The sequence below is a fragment of the Besnoitia besnoiti genome, chromosome XII, assembly GCF_002563875.1.
Source record: "Besnoitia besnoiti strain Bb-Ger1 chromosome XII, whole genome shotgun sequence".
NCBI classification, from domain to species: domain Eukaryota; phylum Apicomplexa; class Conoidasida; order Eucoccidiorida; family Sarcocystidae; genus Besnoitia; species Besnoitia besnoiti.
The window spans coordinates 119,732-146,200 of record NC_042367.1 but is presented as its reverse complement, the minus strand read 5'-3'; the positions used below and the strand labels follow the sequence as shown (position 1 = coordinate 146,200).

The window sequence follows — 26,469 nt, the reverse complement described above, 5'->3', positions numbered from 1 at the left end:
GTCGCACGTATTCTGGCGACGATGGCAGTGCTAGCCGTGCAGATTGGGCAGTGCGGCAACCAGCTGGGTGCGGCTCTCTTTTCCCGAATCGCCGAGGAAATATCTATCGCCCAGAGTGCCGACGACGACTCGCGTGCCGAAACTCTAGCTGATACCTTTTTTCGCGAAGCCGAATCCTCCCCAGCCAAGGCGCCGCAGGCCTTCGCGCGGACAGATTGGCAGTCCACGGGTTCCTTCGCGTCTGCTGGCGGATACAAGCTAGAGCTCGCGCGAATCGATCGAGGCGCATGGAATCTCGCGCCCTCTGAAAGCGCGTATTCAGACTGTAACGGCACCTCTTCTCCCGCGGTCGCCCGATGTATTCTTATCGATAGTGAGCCAGGCGTCCTCAACGCATGCATGGCCAGCGTGTATTCCGCCGCCCCGCTGGGCGCACGCGACAAGAAGGGCTTCCGCTTGCACGGTTGCCCTACGTTTTCCTCTCGAAACCTGCACCATTCGGCATACCCCAGTCTTTTTCACTGGAGATACGACAGAAGAAACGCGATCTGCGGCGCACGTGCCGCCGGATGCGGAAATAACTGGGCTGTCGGCTATCTGCGCGAAGGACCAGACAAGGAGGAAGCCATAGTCGGCGCCCTACAGCGCGAGCTCGAAAAAATCGACCGCTCAGTTTCCATTCTTCTCATCCACAGCCTTGCCGGTGAGCCTTTCTTCAGCAGCGACGAACTGGCGCGGGGCGTTGCCAGAGCGCACACGTGGAGCCCAACACTCAGGGGCGGCGCCTGCCGCATACCACCCCAGCTCTACACGGAGGGTTTCTATTCAGACAGGTTTCTTCAAAAAGCGATTTGCACTGAGAAAGCGACTTCGCATTTTGCTCCTTTCCCTGCAGGGGGCACTGGCTCGGGCTTGGGGGCTTTCGTGAGCGAACTCTGCCGCGACTTGCTGGGCTCGACGCCAACCGCCAATCTTGCGGTGTGGCCGTTCGCTTCCGGCGAGCTCTCTGTGCAAAGCTACAACGCGGCGCTGTCGCTGGCGCACGCCTACCCCTGCACGTTAGACTCCACGAAGAGAGCAGAACGAACATTGCCTCACTGACAGCTCGCAAACACACCAGAATGAAGCGTTTGCGTCGCAGCGTAGGATAGTCATCGGCAGCTGTTTCGAAGACACGAGGCAGTCAGCCACACCTCTCTGAACACGACCCCGCGCGGCCGAAGCGCCCTGCGTGCCCTTTAGCGGCTTCAGGAGAGAAACACGCAGTCAGCGCGGCCTGGGATGAACGCGCCCCTGCTAACGAAATTTCAAGCGCGGTCGACCGAAGATGGAGAGACGGCTGCTGTCGCAATCGTACGGACTGGCGCCTTCGCCGACAGCTGCAGGCGAATCTCCAATTTTTCCCCTTGTAGACATCCTGTATCCGACCGAGTGTGTGTGTCCTCGATGTGCAGGAATGGTGTATTCCTCGCTGAAAACGCGCGATTTGAGGAGCTCTGTCGGGCGTCAGGCCCTAGCGTTGGGGGGCCATCGTTCGACGACATGAATCGTGGAATTGCCGCTGCTGTTGCCTCCGCCGCCCTCCTTCCCTTCCACTCTGCGGTGGTACCTAACGCGCCCCGCGCCTCTCGCGAGCCGAAAAAAACCGCAGGCAGCCACAACAAAAGGAACTCCATTCGAAACAGAGATGCCCCGTCCGCTGGGAGGTCGACCCCGCGACAGACAGCGTCCGCGGCAGCTGTGTCACCAGAGCCGCAGGCACGCGACTCTGATGAGTGCGGCAATACGGATTATCCTCCTTTGGGAGTTAGCCCGTTACCTTTCGTCCTGCAGGACCTCTGCATGTTGCCCGCATACAAACTGCTCACAGTTTTTCACAAGCCGATACCCCCTCTGTCATCAGCCTCTTTAGATTCGAACGGAGCGGGCGGGAGTCCTCCGTACACTCAGCACGACAGCCCGCTTGGCTGCGACACGTATGCGGGATTATACAAGCAAACGCTGCGTCTGTTTTCGCGAAGGGTGTTGCCTTTAACTTCTTGTATCGCGAGCCAGCAATGTACTGACCCGGGCGGGGGGAGTCGAGCCACAACACTTTCGCGTCAGGAAATCGCTGTAGCCGCCAGCCTTGAAAAGGGCGAGGAGTTCTACCCGTCGTACCCGATATCCTCCAGCGCGCCGGCGCAGACGTCAGCGATTCGGTGTCGAAGAGGGGAAATAAGGAAAACGTGTTCAGACCCCACATCTAATTCGTTCGGGAGGAACTGGAAATCTGTCCGAGATACTGTACATTCCGGATATCTGAGTAAAGACAACGTTCAAACAGCTGAGGAGCGACGGAGTGGCGGCATCGGGACTGTGGGCACCTGGGCCATTGTAAAGGGAAAGGACGTCGACAGAGCAGATCTAGAAGAAGCGTTTCGCCCGGAAGAGCAGCTTAGCGCAGTCGTGCGAGCCTGGGAAGACGCGCCCCTGAGAGTAAGAATGTTCGCGGCAGTCCCCCGGTAGACTCGCTTTGGTGTGAGCAGTGGAAGGACTTCCGAACAGGTCCTGGCGTCCTCCGCACAATCCACCAATCGAGAGAACTTCTAAAAGCTTCTCGCACAGGTTTTTTCTGCTGTTGGCCACAGAGAGAGCGCCCGCACCCACCGAACCTCTCGGTTTCCTCATATTGTGGCGGCTCTACAACGCTGCTAAGAGATCGCAGACTGTGACCGCGTTGCGAAACACGTGGGGTGGCTCTGCTACGACGCGGTCGGGCGGGTGCGAACATTGTGCGCGTGTCGCAGGTCATTCGCGAGAAGACCAGCGGACGTGGCGGCACCAATCGACGAAGTGCGACTCTGATCTCGAACTGCCAGACACCCGCCGTGGCGTTACGCGCGTAGGTGATGCTCTGCTGACGAGTTTTCGCAAATTGGAGATCTTCGGGGGAACAGATCAGGAGCATGGCCATCACAAGGGAGGGGACAAGCGACCAGGAACCCGTAACGCACAAGCCGTACCTTACGACCTTTATATGAGTGAGAGAGAGAATGTAATGGGGATTAATATGCACGTGTTTTCTAAAAAGTGTAGACGTAAAATGGCGAATGGTTCTGTAAACACCATAGACAACACACCCTTAGGTGCGCTTAAGATCATAGGACTTGTAGACAAGCAAGTAACTTAAGAACTCCCCTGGACGCCTAGCATGCCTGCTCAGGCTAGTAGATGTGCGTGCGCAAGACATAGGCTCACTTCGAAACCCGCTTCCCCGTCAAGTCAGAAACGCTCAACTGCTGTTCTGTCGTGCAAGGGGGGGAGGCAGTCTTTGTAGGGCTTTTAAAGCGCGTGGAGCATTTGCACGCTCCAGCACAGTGCCAGTAGGACCGCGAGGGATCGACAACAGATTTTGTTGCCACTGTGTTTTGTCTTGCAGAGGGCTCGAGAAGGGGAAAGCCATGATAGCTTTCAATGCGTATACACATCACTATGAGAAGCATGGGCTTCCGCGGTCTGATATTCAGGAGTCTCTCATGAGCCTTGAAACCATTGCACAGGCCTATGAAATGCTATAAAAACATGCTCCGACCCTCTAGCTGAGCAAGCCGAAGCCCATGGCATGCGGCGTTGCCGTGGCTGAGGCCTTCCGCTCGCATACGTCTGCGTCCCGTTCAGTGCTACACACCAACCTGCGACAATTCAGTGTTTAAACGGCTATCGTTATACCTACGCCGAGGCGGCTACGGGATAGAAACTATGCGACGGCGCCCGCTCGTCCGTTCACACCCAGCAGCTTCCTCCAGACTCTCTAGCGAGATGCCGAGTCGAGATGTGGTAAGCCTGGCGCGAAGGCATAAACTTGAGGGCACAGACCATCCAGGACAGCAACGGATTTCCGCGACTCCCCTCTCACCGCCGGCGCCATGCCAAGGTGTCAACGCGTTGCTCTCCCTGTTAGCGGCTTCGGGTTTCGGCCCCGTTGCATTACATCGACGGGTCGATGCCAGCCTGATTTCGAAGAGAATCCAATGCAGCTTCCACCGATTCAATACTGAATTGTTGTTCCTGTCCTGTAAATTGTCTCACCAGACGCAACCATTTCGACAACTTTATATGCGATAGCTCCTCTGCCTACATGGAACCGCTGACTAGACATTAGACAGGGGACGCTGTCCTCTCTCCGGCCCGCGTCTCGTTTGCATTTTAGGGTTGGCTACTAAAGCCACGATCATATTGTAAATGATATCGTTGGCCTATGTTGTAGTGTCCGTGTCGCGAGAGTATCACGGCTCTGTGGAACTTTTATCCTGCATCTGCGCTCTATTTGCCTGCGTTGCTGTTGATTCAACACTACGAATACCGTCGTTTACCCTCTTCAGATACCAAGGACTACATCTATTGCATCAAAGACAAAAGTCACATTGGAGCAGTACACTGCACCAGCGAGTTCCCGTAGGCATCCGAGAACGCGAATGGCGTGGAGGAGTGCTGGAAAAAATTCCCCCTTATGGCGTCCGTACGCCCGCAAATGTGCATAGAGTATTTACGCACTCAACTAGCGCCCTATACATCACTCACGCGTTACATACACAACCAACTTCCTTCTCCACTCCGCAGCCATACGCCCCTTTGAGCTGGCGGGCGCGGCCGAGATGCTCGGCCGCGGTCAAAAACAGCGGGGCTAGGGAGCCAACTGAGATTTGCAAAGAAACGGTAAGCGTACAGGACGGAGCGTCAATAGAAAAGAGAGGTTGTTCCCTAAACAATTTTTTCAGAACAAATTTTACGGCGCGTTCGCAACAGCCTCATTCACGGCGCCGCGTTGAACGCTGGCGGCAATGCGTGAACTGAGGCAACACACGCAGGAGGAGCCACAATTGGCCACCTTGCTGTGCTGGGTGGAAAGCTTCGACGTGAAGAGGCTACGGTGGCAGCCAGAGACGCGTACGGCGTGTCCCACTGGGGTACCGCAGAGAGGTGGCTTTCTTTCAGAGACTGGAGAAAGGTTTGTTGCTCTACGCCTCGGTAAGATCCTGCTGGTTGCAAGGTGAACCATGCGCGAGCAGGTCCAGCCGTTCCTGGATAGGCTCCGTAGCCGTTTTGATGCTCGAAGCGCTGAGCGTAGAGCTGGGTTGAGCAATTCGTCACCCGGCTAGCAGCTTTGTCGGCTGCGACCGGCCCGGATATGTCCATAATTCCATAAGAGCAACGATCTGCTGGCGGACTCGTGGAACGCCCCGCGGGATCCAGAGCCGCAGTCCTGCTTGCATCTCCCTCCGTGCCTTCGCTGCTCTGCCGCCGGTCAAGGACGTAACCGACGACAACTGTAATATCATCCGGTTTCCCGCCGTAAAGTCGTTTTCCTAACTCAATGTACGCCCCCTCCGCGTACGGAGTGAGCTTTGCTTTCTCCGGCCCAGTGGGGGCGCTGGCCGCGTCCATCGCCATCTGTGACATAATCCACACACGACGCAGCAAGCCAAACAAGAAACCCTGCAACAGCCTTGCCACCCGCTGTTTAGCCTGTACCGGCCGGATGTACGAACGCGAAAAGAAACGCACAGTTTGGTTGCGGATGATACGTCTATAAGCTCAGCTGCGTGAGCGTCCACACGACTTGCGCTTGAGAAGCTGCGTCATTCGGAGATATTGAACGGCAACGAAACGTGAGAGTCATGAATGAGAGGTAGGCTTCGCCAGCGTCCCGCGCATGGCAGAGGGAACAGGCCGACGCGTCTGGCGTACCTCCAGCAGCTTTTCGGCGACGAGATGCGGCTCGGTGCTTGGTATTTCGCCGGGTCGACTTCGCCCCCAACAGAGTTGGTTGACGACTTGTAATATGTCTTCATCAAAGAGGTTGTCGAAAAGGCCGTCACTTCCCATCACAAGGATATCGCCGGCCTGGACTTCATGTCCGGAGACATCGGCGGACTCTGCGGTCCGCCGCAAGACTTCGCCCACGGAGCAGTCTACATCGGGCATCCGCGTCAGTTGGAAGGGGCAATTAAAAAAGTGTTGCTGCGGCGAGACCCTGTGGATAACTTGGTAGCCACCACACTGCGAAAGGTCGCCAATCCTGCTCCGCGAACTGTGACACAGTTCGTGCTCACTGTATTGATCCACGGGAACCGCCCGCGGAGGCGTATTCGTTCGGCGAAGCAACAGGGCTTGGCTGTCGCCAATATTCACTGTCCAGAGGTAATTCTGCTCGAGGATCGACAGAACGCAGGTTGTGGCGCCCCAGCTTGAACACGACGCATGCGCGCGAGAGAGAATGTGAAGTGGAAACTGCTGCGGGACGAAATGATTGAGTCCCCACGCCGCCCACAAGTTCTCCGACTCTGCATCATACACAGAAGGGCATTGCTGGCGGGAGCGGCACGCGAGCGAACACTCTGTGAGGAGCTCGACGGGCAGACGGGCTGGGTCGTAGCCTTCAGCCTCGACAGAGCTGACTCCATCCGCGATCCCAAGCACCTGAAAAAATGCACAGGCGACGCATCCCACTTTCCGTCCGTAAGTAGGGCACAAACTGCATTCATCCTCAGGTAGACAACAGGAGGCACACAAAGACAGACCACAGCCTGCACGGATTCGGTCCACCGAAGTGCTTTCAAAGCAAGAAGCTTCGGCCGTCCTGAACCAGAAGTATAATCCGTAGGGTACTGTTTCCAAAAAACGAATTAACACTGCTCAGAGTCACTCACAGGAAGCTCGGCGCGTGAGGTTGTTGCTGGGCTCGGTGATATGCTTCCGACAGGAGAACACGGGAAAGCAGTCAGTCGGAAGACTCCGTATACATAAGTCTCTTAACCCGCTTCACGCGATGCAGAGCTCCAAAGTCTACGTGCTCTGCGGGAAGTGTGGTGAGCTCGTGGGCAGCACCATACAGGCACATCGACCCATATCATTGTAAACTAGATCGATTTCAGGTGTCAGCCAAGGAGGATACCACATTACCCTGATTAACTTTGTTACATTGATACATGGTGTTCAGTTGGTTCCATATCCACAGTTGTTATCACCTTAACTATGCTCTGCTAATGCACAATCCTTTGTCCACACTCGCTTCGGCAGATAGCCGTGGCCTCCGGAGTTGAAAACCGGAGTCGGCCGGCTCACCTGGCGATCGATGAGAAAAGCATCGGCATTGGTAGACTTGAACGGGCCTCCCTTCATGGGGTGTTGCCTGGATTTGCCACAGGCGTAGAAGTAGAGCTGCGGCAAAGGATTCGAGTCCGCATTTTGGTAGAATTCCGTTTCACTCGCGTGAGGACAGCCGCAACAACACGGAGAGGAGGACTTTGCTTCCCGCTGCATTATGGGCGCGAAGGAGGAGAGGCAACACCCAAGCGGAAGCGAATCAGTCGACCCCCTGCTTTGGCTCCTGAAGATCCACAACTAAAGCATAAAAAATGATCCCTAGAGGCTCTGAGGGTGCATCTCGTCTTGGAACTCATTGACGCGCTGGCCGCGCTGCTCAAACAGCGCGGAACCGGAGTGGTTCGTTGAAAAAGTCCAGCTGTATCTTGCAAGCCTGAGCAGCTCACGTGCCGGCTCGTAGTTCTTTTGTCGTCGTGGCGTTAGGAAGAAGACCCTAGTTGACGCGCGTTTGCTTTCCTCACCAGCACGAGCTGTCTGCCCGCTGTCACCACCGCACGAATCGACGCCACTTTCAGCCAGGCACCTCTAGCGAGCTGACGGAGGTCACTTTTAGAACTTCCACTATCTTGACCATGGACGCTGCACTCAAACCAGCCTGGTTATGGAAAAAATTACGCGTTGCCTTGATTTTTTCGCGAGGCTGGCAAACGTTGCACGTGCCGCATCGGCGTCGCACGGATTCAAACGCAGAACTCACTGCGCCGGCGCACAGAATCTTGGAGGCTCTCCTCCGCGCCGCCGGACGTGCATCACATCGATAGATGCCACTTGAAAAAAGGGGCATTCGCAACACCGAGACGTTCGAGAACAAAGGGATTCAGCAGTTTCAATCTCTCCAGGTTTCTCTCTGCAGCACGTATTTTGCACGGCAGCCAACTTGTCGTTCAGCGCGAACCTCGAGACATCACAGAGTCCCGCAACAAGTCGCGAGACTCAGCTAGTCCAGATGGCTAGCCGTTTGCCGCCGCATCAGTCGCCGCAAACTGCGACAGAAATATGCCCGTTCTGAAAAACTGCAGACGTCTCTGGCATCTATGGATTGGCATTAAGGTCCCGATCCGAAAAAGCCTGCATTCCACTGTTCTTGGGTGCATGAGGCAGGAGATGCGACCTGCGGGAGTTCTTGGTCTCCGGGTTCGAGCAGCTGTCCGGTGGTTCACACGCCAATGCAATATGTACAAATATTCATTGAATAAAGGGCGTTTCTCACAAGGCATCCGTGAAGCATGGACTGTGGCTGAGTGCGTGAAGCCAGAAAAGACAAGCTTAAATTGTTGGGAACACGAGCAACCTGCTTGTCTGAAGAATGAATGCCCAGCCACAGGGGGGCAGCACGATGTGCTCACTCGATTTTGGACCGTCAAATCCCGAAGATGTCCTTACTCTAACGGAACGGCAAACGTGGATGAATCTGCGTTGCCTGCGTGTCAAAAAAACTCGTGGTATCTCGAAGAGTGACGTCGGGCGGTGCTCACTCTCACACGTCACCGCAAGTGCCGTTATCAAGACAACAGACAACGGACGTTTCACTAGTCTCAAGCCCCCGTCTGTGTCGCATCTGTCGCATTTCTCCGGATGACTTCAGGACATGAGCGTGAGTCGACTAAAGAGTGTCGGCGCCGGAGTTCCCGGATGTGCATAGACTATCGTTGCGACCGTGATTCTTAGCGAGGCACGATGAGCCTACTACTTACATCTTGACTACTTGGTGGCAGCGCAGCAAGAGTTCCTGAAGTGTCTCGCTGGGCATGCGAGGCTAGTAAAACTACCTACTTTCTCTTCCAAGCATCCAAACGCGCCGCAGGTTTGCACCAGGTGTGCGCCTATGCATGAACACTAAACGAGGCGGCTCCCCTGAACACAGAACTGGTGGTGGCTTGCTTTAAGAAACTCGCACGAAAAGGCAGTGGATGCAGTCAGGCCGCGGCGGAGCCCCCCCCAAACACAACAGTTTCGCGGTGCTCCAGCCAAGTTTGCCACGTTCCAGCAAATTCTGCCGGCACGTATCCAGAGGACGAACAGCGGAGACGGGACCACGCAGCGTTTCAAGTCCAGCACCGGCAGAACTCGAGAGAGCGTGAGCAGGTCACATGTTCTGGGAGTGCAGACATAGAAAAGACTACGTTGCCGGGTGGAATTGGCATTCTCTTCTGGGCGCTAAAGGACGCCACGCGTCTGCGCCTACGCATGGACGCTTCAGTTCTCTTCTTCGTCGTCCTCGGGAACCACGAGCGCCTCTGTCAATCTAGAAAGCTGCAGCGGCATCGAAAAAACGTGGAAGGACGGACCATCACTCAGGACAGGAACAACTTTCGCATTTGGAGCTTTTTGAAACAGCGCGAATCTACGTGCATTTCATCACGTGAAAGTTCGCTTTTCTAGAGGAGAGAAGCTAGATACCTTAGAAGGCAGCCAATAATCGAGGTCGGGTTGCCGAAGCACCCCCAAGAGATCTGCCAGACCTAGGAATGCAGTACGGTTATTCAGAAAGTCCACCTGCGTGCGCCGCTCGTGAAGGCAGGGTCCCCTCACTAGAAAAGTGCGAGTTGCCATCGTAGTCATGAGAGGAGTCGACATGTCAGCTTAGTCATGCTCCCTTCACAACAGAGTGCCGCGATGTTCGCCTCAAAGACCTCCAGCACTGGGGCGGATTTTCATTCTCGCATGCGAATTAGCTACCGGCTTCGGAAGCATACTAGCGAAGCATAGTGACGGAGAGGTCGATCTCAGAGTAACAAATGCTACAGGGCAGCCTGAAGTCCACCAGCTCTGGGTGCCGCCCTGCTGCCGCACGCTGCCGTAGAGTGGTTTAGACGCCATTGCCATACTGCTGGACTCCGATGTTCCCAGTCGCTAGTTAAAAGGCGGGCGCACACGTCAGCCGAAGCGACCGGAGGTCGTGCGCCAGTGCTCCAAATGCGTTTTTCTTTGTCTATCAATTGAGCTAACCAAGCGCAGCGCGCCTCGCCAGGCGGTAAAATCTTCTCCTTGCAGTGTCTACAGATCTGTGACGAGGTCTCTAATTAAGCGCTAGTCGTCAAGCATCGTGAACTGCGCAATGCTGCAACGCTGGCGGCGTGCTGCCGATATTTCCAGCCTATGCACGACTGCGCATCTTGCGAGGCGCTACACCCGCCTGGCGTTGGGGCGCATGCGAGAGGCGGCGTGTTCCAAACGACAAAACCTTTCCAGGAAGACACTCCAGCGTTTGCTTACATCGTGAAGGTCTCTGTGTGGCGGTCACTGCTGAGGTGCTTGTGGAGACGCCTGTTTGTGAGGCAGTGAACAGGCATGGCCTTACGTGATCGAGGAGTTTTTCGATGCTCTCGGGGGTCGCAAAAGCCTCAGCACCTCCGTCTGGGTTACCGCCTGCGTGCATCGCACAACGGCAGACAGCGGCACACAAGCAAGCTTCCACAAGAAACAAAGACGCACCCCGATTCAAAAGTAAGGTCGTTGTCTCGTTTCCAGCTCAAAAACGTTCACGCAGCTGGTGTACGTCTCACCCAATGGCCGCATGCGGAGATCCACCGCTTACTTGCATATACACATATTCGTACATAGATAGATATACTTCGATATACATAGGTAGATAAATATACTCATATACTTATATACATGTAAATGGATGGATAGATAGTGGCCACGGCTGCGCACGCGTCTAATAATATTCTTCTCTAGCGTGTCTGCGGAGCTAATTTGCAAGTTTACAGGGTATCGCTGCAGGCGCAGCCTCGTCCAGTTCGCATTCCCAGCCGCCGCGAAGTGCGCAGGATCAACAGACGCACTGAGGAAAAGGGTAGACTCGGATGCGACGCTTTCTTCGAGAGACCTTACGAAGACGGCTCATTGCCCTCCGTACCCAATAAATACAAAGATTTTTGTAGACATTCATGCATATATGCAAACACTTATATCTGCACTTGAAGGGACACACCTATATATATCTGTGGGTGTGTATGTATTGGTTTCCACTCACCGTCCCCCTGAGGCTGGCCCGAAGTCAGCTGCTGAAGGGCGGCGCGGAGGAGTTCTTGAATCGTTCGCGCTTTCTTTGCAACTTCTTCCGCGACGCGCGTCGAGAAAAAGTACTTCCACATTTCTTCTTCGTCGTTTGCTTCTTCCGCCGCCTGCGCGTCCTCGGCTCGCACCGCCGCCAGCTCGCGCGTGCGCTTCAGACGCTCCCACTCCTCAGAGATCTCGCCCTGCTCGCCGGTACCCGCACTCACGAAAACGCGAAGTAACGTGCAGGCGACGCTCTCCAGAAGCGAAACGCAACCAGCAGAGAAGCGTCGCAAAGCGTCCCTCGCCCGCCAACGCGAACGAGTCCCCACACACGGCGCAAAATTCTCGGCTGCATGCGGATGGACACGCACGCGTCGAACTCCGTCCATACAGACGCGTATGCAGACAGAAGTCCGCACACAGCAATACGTAGAGCGGCGCTTAGCAGAGACCTCCGAACACTGTTTCCGCACGTGCATTCAAGAGTAAACGCTGGCGCGGGGGAAGCAGTCCGCCGCGGCGATGGCCTCCTCAGACGGCGGGCAAGCCGAAGCGCTGCCGCTCTCCGAGAAGACACGCCCTTGGGGTCTAATTTAAACGCGTTCGGACATACGGTCCGCGGAGCTCCACGCGCGCCGAATTGCGGCAATTTGTCATCGGTATGGCTGGCAGGTGCATGCACGCCTGCAAGCCTACTGATCTCAAACCCAGACACGTGGATAGTGGACGCGCGCAGGCGCGAGAGAACGACGTTCCTCACTTCGCCTTGCTGTTTGAATAGCTTTTCCTTTTTGATCATCTTTTGGTGCAGGCGGGACTGAAGGAGCATGAGCTGTCTCGCGCGTTCCTTCGTGAGAGCGGCTTCGAGTTTGTCTGCGTCGTCTTCGTATTTTTTAAAGAGGTCTTCAGTGGCCTCGGGATCGTCCGCCCGGCCGCGGTTCGCCATGCGCCGCAGCTGCTCGAGTTGCCGCGCTTTTTTCCTTTCTTGTCGCCGTTTCATCTCTTCTTCGCGCGCCGCTCGCTGCAGCGCCTCCTCCCTCTCCCGCTGCGCCTCGAGCTTTGCCTTCAGCGCGGCGACGTTCGCTTCCATCTGCTTCTTCAGCTCGGCTTCTTTCTCGCGCAGCATCCGATCCACGTCCAATACCTGCATGCCCGCGACCTCTTTCATCCTCGCGCGATCCGCGTCAATCCGCGACAAAGTCTGCAAACACAACAGGCGAGAGACGCCTACTGAGATGCAGAGAGAGAGGCAGGGAATTTCGCAACCATCCACGTGCATTCGCCGCTTTTTACAAATCTTTATCCCCTCTGGAGCGCTCAGATCCTCGACCTCCGCGGGCGTGAGACAGGGCCTTCGAAGATGACTCTGAAGCCTCTCTGTCAGACATGCGGTCCGTGGAAAACGAACAAATCACACTTCAGACAGACGAAGAGCCTCGCGTTCTTCACTTGTTGACTCACCTGCTGAGCTTCGTTGGTCAGCGCGAGCGCGGTCGGATCGCCCAGCGCGACGAACTCAGCGAGGACTTTGATAATTTTCTTCATGCTTTCTTGCTTGAGGTCAAAGACGCGCTCAGCCTGCAGCGGCTCGATGGCGAGGCGCTCCACCTGCAAGGCGGACTCGAGCTTCAAGCTGAACTTCGCGTCCAGCTCTCGCAGCTTCTCGTCCCTCATCTTCTTGCGAGCCTCAACTTCCTCGCGCAGCGACTCCTGAGCGGCAGCGGGCGCCGCAGCCAGGTTCTTCTCAGCCTCTGAGACCTTGCTGCGGCGCCAGAATCCAGCGAGGAAGCGACGGAAACGCACTCACAGGATGACGGGAGGCCGATTCAAAGATGCGTCAGCAGCAGAAAGATGGGGGATTCGACTCAAATAAACAAGTGCGCAACGCGGACGCCTCTGCGCGCTCATGTCGCCGCAAGCGACAGCCAGCCACATTCAGACAAGGCGCCTCACTCAATGGCATGTACGGGGCTTTGCAGGATGAATCCAGACGCGTCTCTGCCTCTCTCACTCTGACTTTTCCGCGTTTTTCACTGCGAGGTCTACCTCAGCCTCCTCGGCGAAGGCCGGCGAGTCTTGCCGCCGCCTATGCGCCTTCGGGTCATGAGCCATGCCTCTGCGGACGACTCAGCCCCTCCATTTTCTTTTTATTCCAGCGCTTTGCGACTCCGCGGCGCGTGACCGTTTGCGCGGCTGCGCAGAGGCACAGCGTGCGCATACATTCGTAGCTGTCCACGTATGAGACGAAAACTGAGTGTTTAAAAAATATTTTAATCTCTAGATATAATGATATATATCAATAAACATGAGGCATCAAACTTTGACAATGTAGAGCTTTTTTCTTTTCAACACGTTCCCATGTGCAGAAGGCTAGTGCGTTTCTGAGTCGCGCAAGGCTCCTCCAGTCGCATACCTGTCTAAGTCGAGCTCCGCTGCGGCGCGCTCCTGGCGGTAGGCGGCCTGCAGATTCGAAGAGACAGCAGTGAGCCGCGCAGACTTCTCGGCAAGCTGCTCCAAAACCATCGCCTGCATCGTCTCCGCCAGCTGTGAAGTCATGTTCCGATGCAGTCTGAAGAGGCACACGAGGAAAAATTGACATCGAAGGCAGCTGTGCTCGCGCAGAACGTCTCCGCAGCGCCATAGAGCCCTCCAGGCCGGAAGGGACATTCGCGCGCACAGACCCACAGAGAAAAAACCGTCCTACGCGCATGCATAAAAAAATATATATGTACACCCAAATACATAGCTGCACATATGGAGATAGACTGCTATATAGATATCTGTATCTATCCCTCTGTCTGTCTATCTATATTGGTGTAGATGGATACTATCGGAACCAGGAGTCCCACGCGTGTGCGCTGTCTACGAAGTCCCGACGTTCGCATGCGATCACCCGCCTGCATGCGTTCCGAGGCTGAAACTTCTGGCAAGCCCTCTGCTCTTGACTTGCGACTCCAGCAACTACCGCTGCATGCACGTCTGCCTGCGCGAATCTCTCTCTGCACGGCTCACTGCTTGATGGCGTGCGGCGAGACTTGGGCCCTTGCTTCGCCGAGGAGGTACTCGAAGAGGGCTGCGCTTCGTTGTTTGTCGGCAAGCGTTTTTTTCCGCAGCATTTCGGCCTGCGTGCGCGCGTCGTCAGCTTGCGCCTTCTCCGCAAGCTGCTGCTTGCGCTTCTGCAGCAGCTCGCGCCGCGCCATCAGTTTTTCTCGGAAGACCCGCTCCTGCGCGTCGCGCTCGCCTTCAAAGTCCCGCTGCAGACTCTGCAGCCGCGCGGAAAACTCGCTGCGAAGCGCCGCGCGCTCTTCCTCGGAGGTCGCTGTCGCCTCGCGCAGCCGCAACTCCACGTCGAGGCGGCTCTTCTCCATCTCCTCAGTTCGCTTGATGCGCGCGCGCGCCTCCGCGAGATCCTTCTCAATCGCCTGAGCGTCGAGCTCGAACTCCTCGTCCAGCTGGGACACTGCCCTGAAAAAAATGCCGCGCATTCCGCATTCGACACCACTCCAGTCACCTATACACAGGCAGCCGACACTCGAGTTTGCGCTCAAAGTGCGATTAAGCATTCATCAGAGAGGCCGTAGCGAAAAAAACGATAATGAGAGACTCACCGCGGAGCGCGGCAGGCCTAAACATATATTTGTGAATATAACTATATAAGAAATGTATGATATATATCATGTATATATCAGACGTATACGAGCGTAAATCATATATATATCAAGTATATACGTGTATATATCATATTCCAAAGTTTAAGTGTGGGCATAGATGCGGAAAAGGAGAGTTCACTCAGGCGTAGCGTGTCTGCAATTCAGGTCCCGAATGACACGCGAACCGATATGCCAGTGTGGCGGATGTCGCAGTCTCGTTGCGGTGGGTGAAAGGCCTCAGAAGCCGTGACTTCTGCAGCCTTGCTTTTAGCGATTTCGATCCTCTTGACTCCTCCTCAGCAGAGAATGGAGCCCGTTACGTGCTCCACATATTGGCTGACCGAAGCAGGCCGACCGAGGCAGTGGCTGAAACTTCAAATAGCAACCTTTCCTTTTTTTTCGTTTTTGGTTCAGAAGAGCCTGCATGCAGGAGGGGCTGCGGCGCGGGGCGAGGGGTTTACCTCTCAAACGCTTCTTCTAGCTCTCGCGCAGCTTTATCGTACTGCCCGTCGATTTGGCAGCCTTCCTTCGTCGTGAACTTGGCGTCGCAGGCCGCCGCGACCAGCTCCTCGAGGAAGAAGAGCGACGCGCGGACGGCTTGGCGCTTCTCGCGAATCTGGAAGAGGAGCTCGTTCAGACTACGGTCAGCCGCCAGTGCACTGCCGAGGCAGGCTGACCGCGCCGACGCTCGGTGCGCTGCGCGGCTGCGGCAGGCGAGTCTCTTCTCAAACGCACCCTGACGACGGCGGGATGCGCCAGCCGGCACAAACAAAACACGAACAGTCAAGCGAAATCGCCCAAAGCCGACACAAGTTCGCCAGCGGCGGGTCACGCGCAGACACAGGCGACCGTTTAGAGCTAAAGCTGAGCCTCCTCACCAGCGCGTCTCGGCGATCTTGGTCCGCAGCCTGCAGAAGCGTCTCCGCCTCCCGTGCCCAGTCCCCGAGGCCCCCATGCGCCGGTCGCGGCCGCGAGGAACCTGCCTTTCTCTGGGCCACGAGGGTGCGCTTGAGGAAACTCAGGAGGCGCGTCTGCAGTCTGAAGGGAACGACTGTCCGCACTGCAACGAGTGAAAGCAAACGCCTCCGCAGTGATGCCGCGCCTCCGCAGTGATGCCGCGCCTCCGCAGTGATGCCGCGCCTCCGCAGTGATGCCGCGCCTCCGCAGTGATGCCGCGCCTCCGCAGTGATGCCGTGCCTCCGCGCGCTGTCAACGATGTCTCCCTGGCGGCTAGTCGCAGGGCTTCCGCGAACGCCTCTGCTCGCCGGTTGTGCATGTAAAAACTATACAAACACAGACGTATAAACCCGCCGCAAGAAACGCAGGTGGGTGCGCTTGTATATATAGAAAATTTGAGTATACGACTTTTGCCATCTGGAGATCTCTCCTGACCGCGCGCTTGAAAGCAGACTCGCAACTGTTTACCTGCTCAACCTCTGAGCCTCCGCGGCGATCGTCGCAGAGTCCTCCACTGCCTCGTCCTCCAGAAAGCGTTCTGAATTCTCCACGAGCTGCGAGAGGCAAAAACCAGACACGCAAAATCGAAAGCCCGCGCCTTCCAAGATCTGCTCGCGGAGAGAACACGGAGAGATATACATCTGTGCCCACGCCGAGACGCCTTTTGTGTTGAGGTGCGTTTAGTCTTCCTCTCGAAACATATATATATATATATATATATACATGTGTATACATATATTTGGAGATGCGAGAATCTGCTTGCATGCATACATCCAGCCCCGTATCCCTCGTAGTCGGGTATCGCTCTAAACGTGTCGCCCCGGTTTGTCGCGCCTCCATGCAGACGGGTGGGCGATCGTGACTCGGCGGGTTTCTTCGTCTGACTTTCGTGTCGGCCTTTCCGGCTTTCGTGTTTTGCTGCCTTCGATGGTCTAGAGGTTTTCGCCTCGCTACAAGCCCTAAAAATCCCTACTTTGCGTGCGTATCTCTCTGTGATCTCCACTTCGAGCTCCGCAACGGCTCGGAGTGCCTCTTCGCGCTTTCTCCGCGTTTCCCCTCTGCGCGCCTCGATCGCCTGAATCTGTTTGGCCTTCTCTTCTTCCTTCAGCGCGAGGTGCTGCTGCGCCTCGGCGTCTTCGTCTGGCTCCGCGTCGCCCGCCGCGGTCCGTGGTTCAGACGCCCGCAATACCGCGACGTAGGCCTTGCCGCGCTGGCGAATCTGACTTGCGAAGACTGCGTCGACAGTCTCCTGGATTGCGCGCACGCCGAAGGGCAGGAACGCGTCTTCTTCGTGCATAAACAGCGCCGCGGAGGCCTCGGCTTCCTGCGCCGCGTAGCGTCGCGTGCTCGCCCGCAGCGCGTCGATTTTCGCGCTCAGCGCGGCCTGCCGGCGGAGGAGAATCTCCTCACGCGCCTCCCGTTGCATCTCCAGCGTCGCTCGGCGCGCGTTCGCCTGCCCGCGGCTGAGGTCGCTCAGCGCCGAAGCAGCGTCCGCGAGGAAGTCCGCCTGCGAGCCAAGGCGGGAGAGAAGAACACCCAGAACAAGATAGAGGAAACATGCCGTGAGCCGCACGAGAAGCAGGCCGGAGAGACACAGAGATAGAACAAGCGGAAACCATGCGTGGAAAAGCAGAGAAGGAAGGCCGTTTTTGAGCTGAGGAGGCGCCTACCAGGTGCGCTGTAGGGACGATCTCGCCGCTCTGAAGCCTGCACAAACAAAGGCAAGGCAGACCTGAAAAACTGAGCCCGTCTGCGGGACACTGATGACGCTCCGACATCCAGCAAGAAGGCACTCTGTCGCATGTACCGCCCCGCCCGAGCCTCGTCGCAGTTGTGCGCGGTTTCAGCTCCCGGCTGGCTGGTTTAGGGTAGGGTTAGGGTGCATGGTTGGAACGTACTCTCGCCTCCAAACGCGAGTTCAGAAACGTGCAGACACAGGCTCATACACGTTCGCCATTCACGCGTTTGCTTGTGACCACTCTCTTTGGAAAATATGCCGTAACCACCCCCCCTATCGTTTTATAAAGAGATTTTTTTTCGCGCGACTGAGGCGTGCGCCGGTACGGAGCGTGTCTCTACTATCACTGCGGCAGGAGTCCAAAGTGCCTCTCGCCGCGCAGATGGCCGCGTATCTTCGCTTGAGCGCAAGAACGAACATGCATGCAGGGCATACGAGCCGACACATATGAATGCATACACACACATATATATATATATATATATATATATGCAATATGCGTATATATATGGGGCGAAGCGCACCTAGCGCGTTGAGGAGGAGACTGCGTTCGTACCTGCTGCAGAGGCGAGCGACATTTTGCGCGACGAGGAGGAACCGCGCTTGCCTCGCCTGGAGATCGGCTTGGCATGTCTCTGTCTGCTGCTCAAAGATCTTCTGCACGACTTCGCGAGCCTTCTCTGCACTCTCCTCCGCAGCGGCCAACTCCGTCGCGTGGAGACTCTCCAAGGACGTTCTCCTGAACACACGAAACACAAACCCCAAACTCTTCTCCACCTTGTCCACGCAGTTGCTCACGCGGCCACATGAGCACAGCATCGCCGCGTGCCGGCCTCGCGTGCTGCGCAGGCGCTGAAGAGCTCAGCTCGTCATCGCGCGCTCATACCAGGGGTGTGTTGGCGGCGCGGCGCCTGTCTGCCTAAAACGCCTCGAACGACTCGACAGACATGCCTGTTTCGCGTGTCTGTGAGCGCGACGCCGGAGCTTTTGTGCCCTCGCTATCTTCATGGACATGAAACGCAGGAGAGATCTCGGAAATAGGTACAAAAACACCCGCGAAAGGTCTACACCAGCCCTCCACGCGTCCTGCCTACCTGGTGTCTAGGTACGCGTCGAGCCGCGACATTGTGTCGAGCAGAAGCGCGTCTTTGCCCGTTTTTAGAGTCTCCGTGGCGGCTTTGATTTGCGCCTCCAGCTTGTGAAGCGTCTGTTTCCTCCGCTCGTCGTGCTCTGCGGCCGTCCAGGCTTCTCGCCGCCGCATGCGTTCGAGTCTGTATAGCTCCTCCTTCAGCGCTTCACGCAGCTTCGCAACTGTCGAGGCCTCTAGCCGCTGAGCGAGGACAGCACTTCGAAGAAACAAGTGTGTCAGGCGTGGAGCGGGGCCTTTGAGCCCAAACCAAAGTGTGCATCTATCACGCAAATGAGCTCTTGCTCATAACTCTCTATCTGCGTAGATTTGTGTATGCATGCCCTTATTTGTCGTACAGATACAGACGTGCACATTTATTTGCATGTATGTCCATAGTTTTATTTGTAAGTGTATAAGTGCATGTGGTTACAAGAGATCCACACGGGTTGTCGTGTATATATATGCATGTGTATGTATACATATGTATGTCTGATACGCGTGCGTGCTTGGCATCTCCGCAGGCGCTTGGGTGTGTGGCTGGGCGCACCTTTTTGTGAATACGCATGCGGATTATCTCGTGAGCCCTTCTATTCTGCTTGCAGCCCTTCTGGTGCGGGCGGAAAGCCTCCCTACGCTCTTTGAAAGCGCCTAAACAGCGCATGCATCAACGTAAGTGCGCCTGCAACTAGCGGCGCGACCCGTACCTCGTAGAAACGCGAGATTCGTTCCGCCTTCGAGGCCCTGAAGAACTCGAGGAACTGCGTGAGAAGGACTCTCTCCATCTCGTGCCTCTGGGACACGTGCTGCGCTCGACTGGTTTCGAGTTTCTCCAGGACAGCCAGGTAGGCTTTCTGCTGCGCCTCGAGCGCGCGACTGAGCTCCTCCGCGTGCCGGTCGCAGGTGGCCTCTGCAAAAGACAGCGGGGCGGGCGCAGGGAAGACGCGACAGGAGGCAGTTCAATGGACAGACGTCTCGAGCGAGAAGACAGAAACCGCTTAAAGAAATTACGCGGAGGGATCGGTGACGCAACGCATGCATCCTCGATGCTAAGTCTACACCTCGTCGCCTGCGCGTGCGAATTTCGCACTCGGCGACTCTCCCAGCAGGCGGCAACGTGAGCAAAGCACAGAGTCTCCTCGCGCCCTGTGTAAGCGTCTCACCCCTCCTGGTGCCTTCCACACACGCACGCGCATGTGTCCGCGACCCTTGATGCATTCCCGGCAACCCGCAGGCAGCTGACGCAGGCGTCGCAACCTCGTGGGTGCACGCGAGCGCTCGTTCGCCTATCCTGAAGTGCTGTTAGGCGCTCTCCTCCGAAGCGGGTCGCCAGCTGCTTACGGATTCGATTCTGAAGCGCCTGCAGCGGGTCGTGGGCGGCATCTTCTCCTCGGCTGCTGCGAGGCGTCGCGGATGGCGGCTTTTCGCGCGGCTCCTCCGCTCTCTCGCCGGTCGCCAGCATCTCTACGGCGGCGAGGAGGACGCGCACGAGCTCGCGGTCGATGGCCTCGGAAGCCCGCGCGCGGGTCAGGGCGTCCGCGCGGGTCTTTTGACCCAACTGGCTCGCGAGGTCCTCGGCTCTTTCGCGCTGCTGCAGGACGGCTTCGAGCAGCTCGGTGAGCCGAGCAGCGCCGCCTGCAAGATCCGCACTCCGTCCCGCCAAGACTGCAGCGGGCGCGGCGTCGTCTCGCGCGTCGGGGGGGGAGGCTTGGAGCAGGCGCTCGACGTACTCCGCCACCACGCAGAGCGACGGCGACTCGCCGCGGGTCATGCACAGGACGCCTACCACCTCCTCAGCGAGCACGAAGAGGAAGGCCTCAGCGGGCGCGAGCTTCTCCAGCGCCGCGAGGCTCGCGACGCCGGTCGCGGCGAGGCTGAAGCGCTCGAACCCGGACTCCGAGGCCCCCGCCAGCGACGGGTCAGCCACCAGAAAGGCCTCCGGCGTTCGCAACTCGCCCACCAGCTTCTCGCAGGCGCGCGTCACCGCCGCAATGCTTTTCTGTAGCGCGCTGCGCTCCTGAACAGCCAAGCGTCGTCACGCCACAGAGCCGCACCCAGACGCGGACGACACTCGTGGATGTCATCGCGCCCGCATGCGTGTGTGCGGAGGTTTCGGCATCGCCTACGCACACACGTATATATATAAGTGTATATGCAGGGATGCAGAAAACGTGTGTGTTTCTGTACGCGGGGGTGAGATGAGACATCTCAAAGGTGGGATCCGCGTCTCCGCTCGTTCGTTCGGCGCTGCGTGGCTAACAAACGTGAAGACATCGCGTTGGCGTGCCTGGACTCCGCGCGCACTGGACGCCCGCCGCACCCGCAGACCTGAAACTCCCGTTTTCTGTCCTCTCTTTCGCCTCGCACGCCGCCTGCCTCACCTCGATGCGCCAGTCGACTCTGCGGATGAGAGGCCTGACGAATGCCTCGAGCCCGTCGAGGGCGTCGAGGCTGTGGCGGCCAAGCGCGGCGGTCGCCTCTCGCCTGTCGCAGAAGGCCTTGGCAAGGGTGGAGTGCGCGCGCGCCAGTTGGTCGTACATGCCTTCGAAGCGGCTGGGGTCGAGCGCGTCATCGGCTGCGGCCGCGCGGGCGTCACCTTTAGGCTCCAGGGCCTCGACTGCCGCCAGATGCGGCTCGAGTTCGTCCGCGGTGAGCCGCGTGACGCGCGCGCGGGGATCTACCTCGCGCCCTGAGTCAATCACGTGACTGAGCAGCGCCTCAATCGCGTCCTGCGCCTGCTGGGCGGCCGCGTCCACGCCGAATGCATGCGGGCTGGCCTCCGGCCCGAGGCCGGCGCGCTGCTGCCGCAAAAACAACCGCTTGCGAAGCAGCGACACCAGCAGCACGAAGACGACTAGCACCGCCACGAGGCCCCAAAAGAGAAGCACCACGCTCGCCAGCTCGGGCTCCACCAGAACGTCGTCGCGCAGATGCAGACTCAGCGCTCCCAAGGAGATCGACGCCGTCGGCCGCGGATACCTTCAGCGGCACACACACAAGCCAAGAAGGAACCCGGTCCACGCATCTGTTCGCAAATATATATATGTAGTTATACATATAATTGTATACATTTACACAAAGACACATACACATATGTACACATATACACTTCTGAATGTATAAACAGGCAGGCCGTGCAAGGCGGGGGCGCAGGCAATGGGTGGAAGCGCATGAACCCGCGAGCGTGGAGGAGAGACGGATTCGCTCGGATGAGACGCGCGTTTGGCTAGCGCGCGGTTCCGCGGTCTTCGCAGAGGCATCGCGTGTGAGACCCGCAGGTCTGCAGGCACTTCTGCAGAGCGACAGGCTCCGGTCAACCCCGTCGCAGACTCAACGATGCAAAGAGGTGGGGTCGCGTGTGAGAGACAAGCTGAGCGTCTGCAGGAGGTATGCTGATCGAGGCTTCGGCTCCACGGAGGCGCGGCTCAGACCCGGCCGGCGAGCCTCTGATGCCTCTGTCGTAGGCTCCTACAAGTGAAACTGACTGGTTTCAAGGCAAGGCGGGCAGCTCTATAGTTGATAGAGTGTGTGCCCACGTGCACCCTCTACCGACACATACGACGAATGCCTGCACAGACGATATAAAGCGCCCGCTGCGGTGACGGCAGAGACACCACTATACACGCCTGTATTAGTATATGCATGCACACGGCGGGCCTGGAGCCTGGGAAACCGCCGAACGCGGTTTTGCTTGGCTCTGCTTGCCTGGCTTCTTCATCGCAGGAGACGCCTTCAGCGAGCACGCGGAAGACGGCCTGGTGGTCGGCGCTCACGTTCGTCCCGAATACGTACTGCCCCGGGGCGGTGAAGGGAAACGCAAAATACTGAAAAAGGGAGAAAGCAGAAAGGCGAGGAACAGACGTAAACTCGAGCCGCGAGCCTCCATGTTGCGCGTGCTGCGAGAGAGCGAATCTGAGCCCGCGAGGAAACGGAAAGGCCAGCCCCAGGTAGAAGGCTCGCTATCTGTTTTTTTCCTCTTGCAGTTAAGATGCGTGACACCATAAATTCGCAGATGTCGCGTACAAGGGATGTGGTGCGTCTGCCCTCGACAGGCTGCCTCGAAGACTCCACACGCGCGTGGAGATCCAGGCGCGAGGCCGGAAGTGCGCGGCGCTCGCTCGCCCTCACCGTGATTCCGCCCGCGTCCGCTTTTTCTGCTTCGAAGGCTAGTTCGTCCTCCACGTTTTTGAACGGGCTTGTGTCGAAGTCAGGCACCGTGTTGAGCAGCGAGTTACGCTGGTAAACGGGAAAGGCGCCCGCCAGCATCCAGACAATCGTGTCGCCGCTGTGGAGACACTGCGTCGGCCGGCGCAGCAACGCCATGCGGTTTCGCTGGTCGCGACCAAAAAGCTCCTCCACGGCAGCCGCCGCCGAGGCTGCAAGCGGCGCGCGCGCCTCCGGGGCTCGACTCGAGGCAATAGCGCGGCCTTCGGAGCTTGCGCGGGAGGCTCCTTGGCTGGCGGCGAGGAGATCCTGAAAACCTGCAAATCAGAGGCCGAACGACAGACAAAGAGAAGCCGTGCGGAAGTAAATGTGTCTCCACCATGGCGCCAGCAACCCCGGAAGCACACAACTAGCGAGGCAACTGCGGCGACGGAAGATGACGCATCGGTGAACGCCTCGGAGTGCCTGTATGAGCTCTTGTGCACGTTTACAAGCCCCTACCAAGCCGCACAAAGCGCGCCTAGACACGTCGGATGAGGATATCCGTGAAAGGCGATGCAAAAAGAAAAGGCTGCGCGGCTTGCTGAGCACGCACGCAACACCCATCGAGTCTGAGGCGCTCCCGGCCGGCTTGCACGCGCCGCGTCGATCTTGCGCAGAGAAAAGAACGGAAACGAGAGATCGCGCGTCGGTTCCCACACGCACGCATCAATGGGCATGCGGTCATGACAGAGAGAAGTAGCAATACATGCATGTCTACATACATCCACATACATACACATATATAGATACATGTATATATTTACATATATATATATATATATATATGTACATGTATGTATGGACTGACCTGCGGGAACACCGACAGTTCCAAATATCCCTGAGGCGTTGAGGAGGTAGAAGGACGCGCGGCAGCCTGGGGTCGGCAGGCGGTGGGGCGTCTCGGCTTCGTGTGGGCAGGCGAAAAACCCTTTAACCGCCTTGCTGTCAAGCAGAGACTGCGTGGAGTGTCTCTGCTCGCCATCCTTGCCAGCCGCTCGGTAGACGAGCTCGTCGCCTTGAATGAAGAGCTCGGCGGTTTCGCTCCTGAGGCCGCACGCACACATGTACGTCATCCGCCCCACAGAGACGCGCACGCAACTTTAACCCTGGAAAAGCTCGTTTGTGTCGCCTGCGTCTGTTTGCCTCTCTCTGCTCAGATATCGCGGAAACACACTCGCGCTGGAGCTGCGGCGTGTGCCGACGACGGGCAGCCAGAGAACGAGCCTGCGTAGCTCGCCATTGACCGGTGCCGCTGCCTTCGCCTTACCTACATGCTAACCTATAGACATATACATTTATGTAGTTAGACAGATAGATACGTAGACAGATACGCTTGCGGGGAGACAGACAGGTAGATAGATATCCCGGTAGACGTACAGATGGGAGCTCTGTGCATCTACTCTGGTGACCTCGAGAGCGCTTGCTTCGGAGGTTGAAATAGTCAAAGTTTTTCCGGATTCAGAAAGAGTGCGCGAGGCGCCTGTTTACCTGCACTGGGGCCCGCAGGCTTGCTGACCTGCGTCCTGAGGCGAGAAGCATTCGCACATGCCCGCGCTGGCGAGGAAGCGCCCATCGGCATCTTTTCCGCAGTGCTCTTTGCAGACGCGGTCATGGAGCACGCAGGCGCCCCGCTCAGACCGCAGGAGCTGGCTGCCGTAGTCCTCAGAGAACCTCGGATTCTTCATCGTCGCCGCGTTCGCGCAGCGGGGCTGGGCGATCGGCTGACAGTCGAGCGCGGAGTCGAGGTCTCCGTCGGCGGCCGCGAGGTGTGTGGCGCTGTAGAATTCATGGACGCTGCGGCAGACGCAAGTGCCCTCGCGCTTGAGAAAGGTCCGCCCCGCGCCGACGCACGTGCAGGTCTCCTCGCCCGCGAGCGACGTCGAAGTGCCGCCGCACGTGGAGCAGGACGTCGCGCCGAGCTGATCTGAAAACGTCCCCTCGGGGCAGGGCAGGCAGTCGCGCGCCTCGTCCGCCGCGCCCTCCTCCGCGTTGTACCGGCCCCGCGGGCAGGGGACTGGGGCCAAAGACCCCGCGGGGCAGTAGTGCCCGCGCGGGCAGGCGCGACCCTCGCGCGGGTCGCTCGGCGTCGCGCTCGTCGAGCCCGCGGTGCAGAGGTAGCCAGCCGCGCAGGCCGTGCAGGCTGTAGACCCCTCCACGGCCGCGAACGTGCCCTGGAAGAAGACGCAAACGAAGAAGCGCGCATGAGAGGTCCGCAGTGGAAACCCGCGGCAACGAGTGGACTCGGAGAAGCAGCGGGGGAGGCAGCCCCCTCGGGGAAAGATCCGCAAAGAAGAAAAAAGTTCAGAAAGCCTGGGAATCGACCGCACCACACACAGTTTCCGGAAATAAGGAGACAGAGGAGAATAAAAAGAGACGCTGAACTGCAGAATCCGACCGGATGAAGCGTGCACGCCATCGCGAACCACGCACACGTTGGAAGGCCTAACAGGCTCAGGATCCGCGCGCATACATGCAGCTGCATGCCTGTGAGTTCGCTTAGCCGCATGCGTATGCCTCAGTAGATTCATACGCAGACGTGCGTATCCGTATGCAAAAAACGGGGCTGCGCTGTTTTAACGTTCACCCGCCGCCAACTGGCGACGCATGTATGCAGGCAAGCCTCTAGAGGTAAAGCGAATGCTCTTCGCAAGATGCTCCCTCGCGTGTAGTTTGTGCGCTTATCCTCGGGGGTCGTACCGCGGGGCAAGCTTCGCAGCATCCCTCGACTGTGGGGATCGCAGCGCAGGCTTGGGCTCCGCGCGACCGCGTGCCCGCTGGACAGGCCCGGGGCTGGGCGGCGCCCTGGGGACAGAGAGACCCTCCGGGGCACTCCACGGGCATTTCTGTCCCGCGGGGGCAGTAGAATCCGAGGGGGCACTCGAGCGGGATGCTCGTGGCCCCGGGGCAGTAGGTCCCCGCAGGGCACGCCGCGGGCTTGGGGGAGTCCGATGTGCAGAATTTACCTGCTGGGCAGGGCTCGTAAGGCTGGTCTGCCCCGGGGCAGTAGGAGCCTGAGGCACGCGAGGAAACGAAGAGGGACAGCAAAGGCTGCAACGCCTACAGTGAAGTGCGTCGACTCTCAGGGCGTCTGTCATTCACGCATCGACTTCTACATGGATATGCGCATCACGTCTTTTGACATCGCGCGGTCATGTCCGTGTACCCTACCACTCGTGAGCAGGAGAAGAGACGTGGGTAAGCGTTCGCCGGCATCCGCATGTCCCCTATCTGTGTGTACGGAGAGAGGAGTCGTCGCGTCGCTGGGCTTGTGCAGGCATACAGGGGCGCCCGTGTTTCTGGCGCTGAGATCCTCCGTAGGCGTCAGGCATCCATGTACATGCAGGCAGTGCGGGTCGTTTACCATTGGGGCAGGCAGCGCACGCGTCTTCCTTTGTCGAGGTCCCCGTACTCTTTCCGTAAGTCCCCTCGGGGCAGGGGGTCATGGGGGCGTTCCCGCCTTCGCAGTAGAACCCGAGTGGGCACGCAGTGATCTGCCTGTCGCTGCCCTCGGGGCATAGAAGGCCAGGTTCGCATTTCTGGCAACTGTCTGGCGACTCCGCATGCATGTCCGGATTGAACGTGCCTTCTGGACACGGCCGGGGCTCTCTCGACTCCGGGGGGCAGTAGTGGCCCCGTGG

At 57.9% G+C, this 26,469-nt stretch overlaps 3 protein-coding genes across 3 annotated transcripts; 1 reads left to right on the top strand and 2 right to left on the bottom strand.

Moving 5' to 3' along the window:
• Positions 1-21: 21 nt before the first annotated feature.
• Positions 22-3,560, top strand: BESB_022320 (tubulin/FtsZ family, GTPase domain-containing protein; the record flags this gene model as incomplete). The annotated part of the gene is made up of 5 exons (XM_029360934.1): positions 22-703; positions 896-1,058; positions 1,455-2,478; positions 2,790-2,884; positions 3,422-3,560. The coding sequence occupies 5 exons, from the start codon at positions 22-24 to the stop codon at positions 3,558-3,560; spliced, it is 2,103 nt and encodes a 700-aa protein (XP_029215749.1).
• Positions 3,561-4,794: 1,234 nt separating this feature from the next.
• BESB_022310 (protein phosphatase 2C domain-containing protein) lies at positions 4,795-7,305 on the bottom strand (the record flags this gene model as incomplete). Its single annotated transcript, XM_029360933.1, has 3 exons — positions 4,795-5,433; positions 5,731-6,462; positions 7,108-7,305. The coding sequence occupies 3 exons, from the start codon at positions 7,303-7,305 to the stop codon at positions 4,795-4,797; spliced, it is 1,569 nt and encodes a 522-aa protein (XP_029215748.1).
• Positions 7,306-9,345: 2,040 nt separating this feature from the next.
• On the bottom strand, positions 9,346-26,397 carry BESB_022300 (GCC2 and GCC3 domain-containing protein; the record flags this gene model as incomplete). Its single annotated transcript, XM_029360932.1, has 23 exons — positions 9,346-9,402; positions 10,451-10,518; positions 11,129-11,354; positions 11,915-12,355; positions 12,616-12,916; positions 13,568-13,723; positions 14,167-14,619; positions 15,266-15,540; positions 15,683-15,842; positions 16,230-16,315; positions 16,735-17,268; positions 17,432-17,468; positions 18,056-18,238; positions 18,594-18,829; positions 19,333-19,535; positions 19,967-20,642; positions 21,007-21,604; positions 22,418-22,449; positions 22,754-23,106; positions 23,640-23,875; positions 24,320-25,002; positions 25,529-25,842; positions 26,193-26,397. The coding sequence occupies 23 exons, from the start codon at positions 26,395-26,397 to the stop codon at positions 9,346-9,348; spliced, it is 6,513 nt and encodes a 2,170-aa protein (XP_029215747.1).
• Positions 26,398-26,469: the final 72 nt, after the last annotated feature.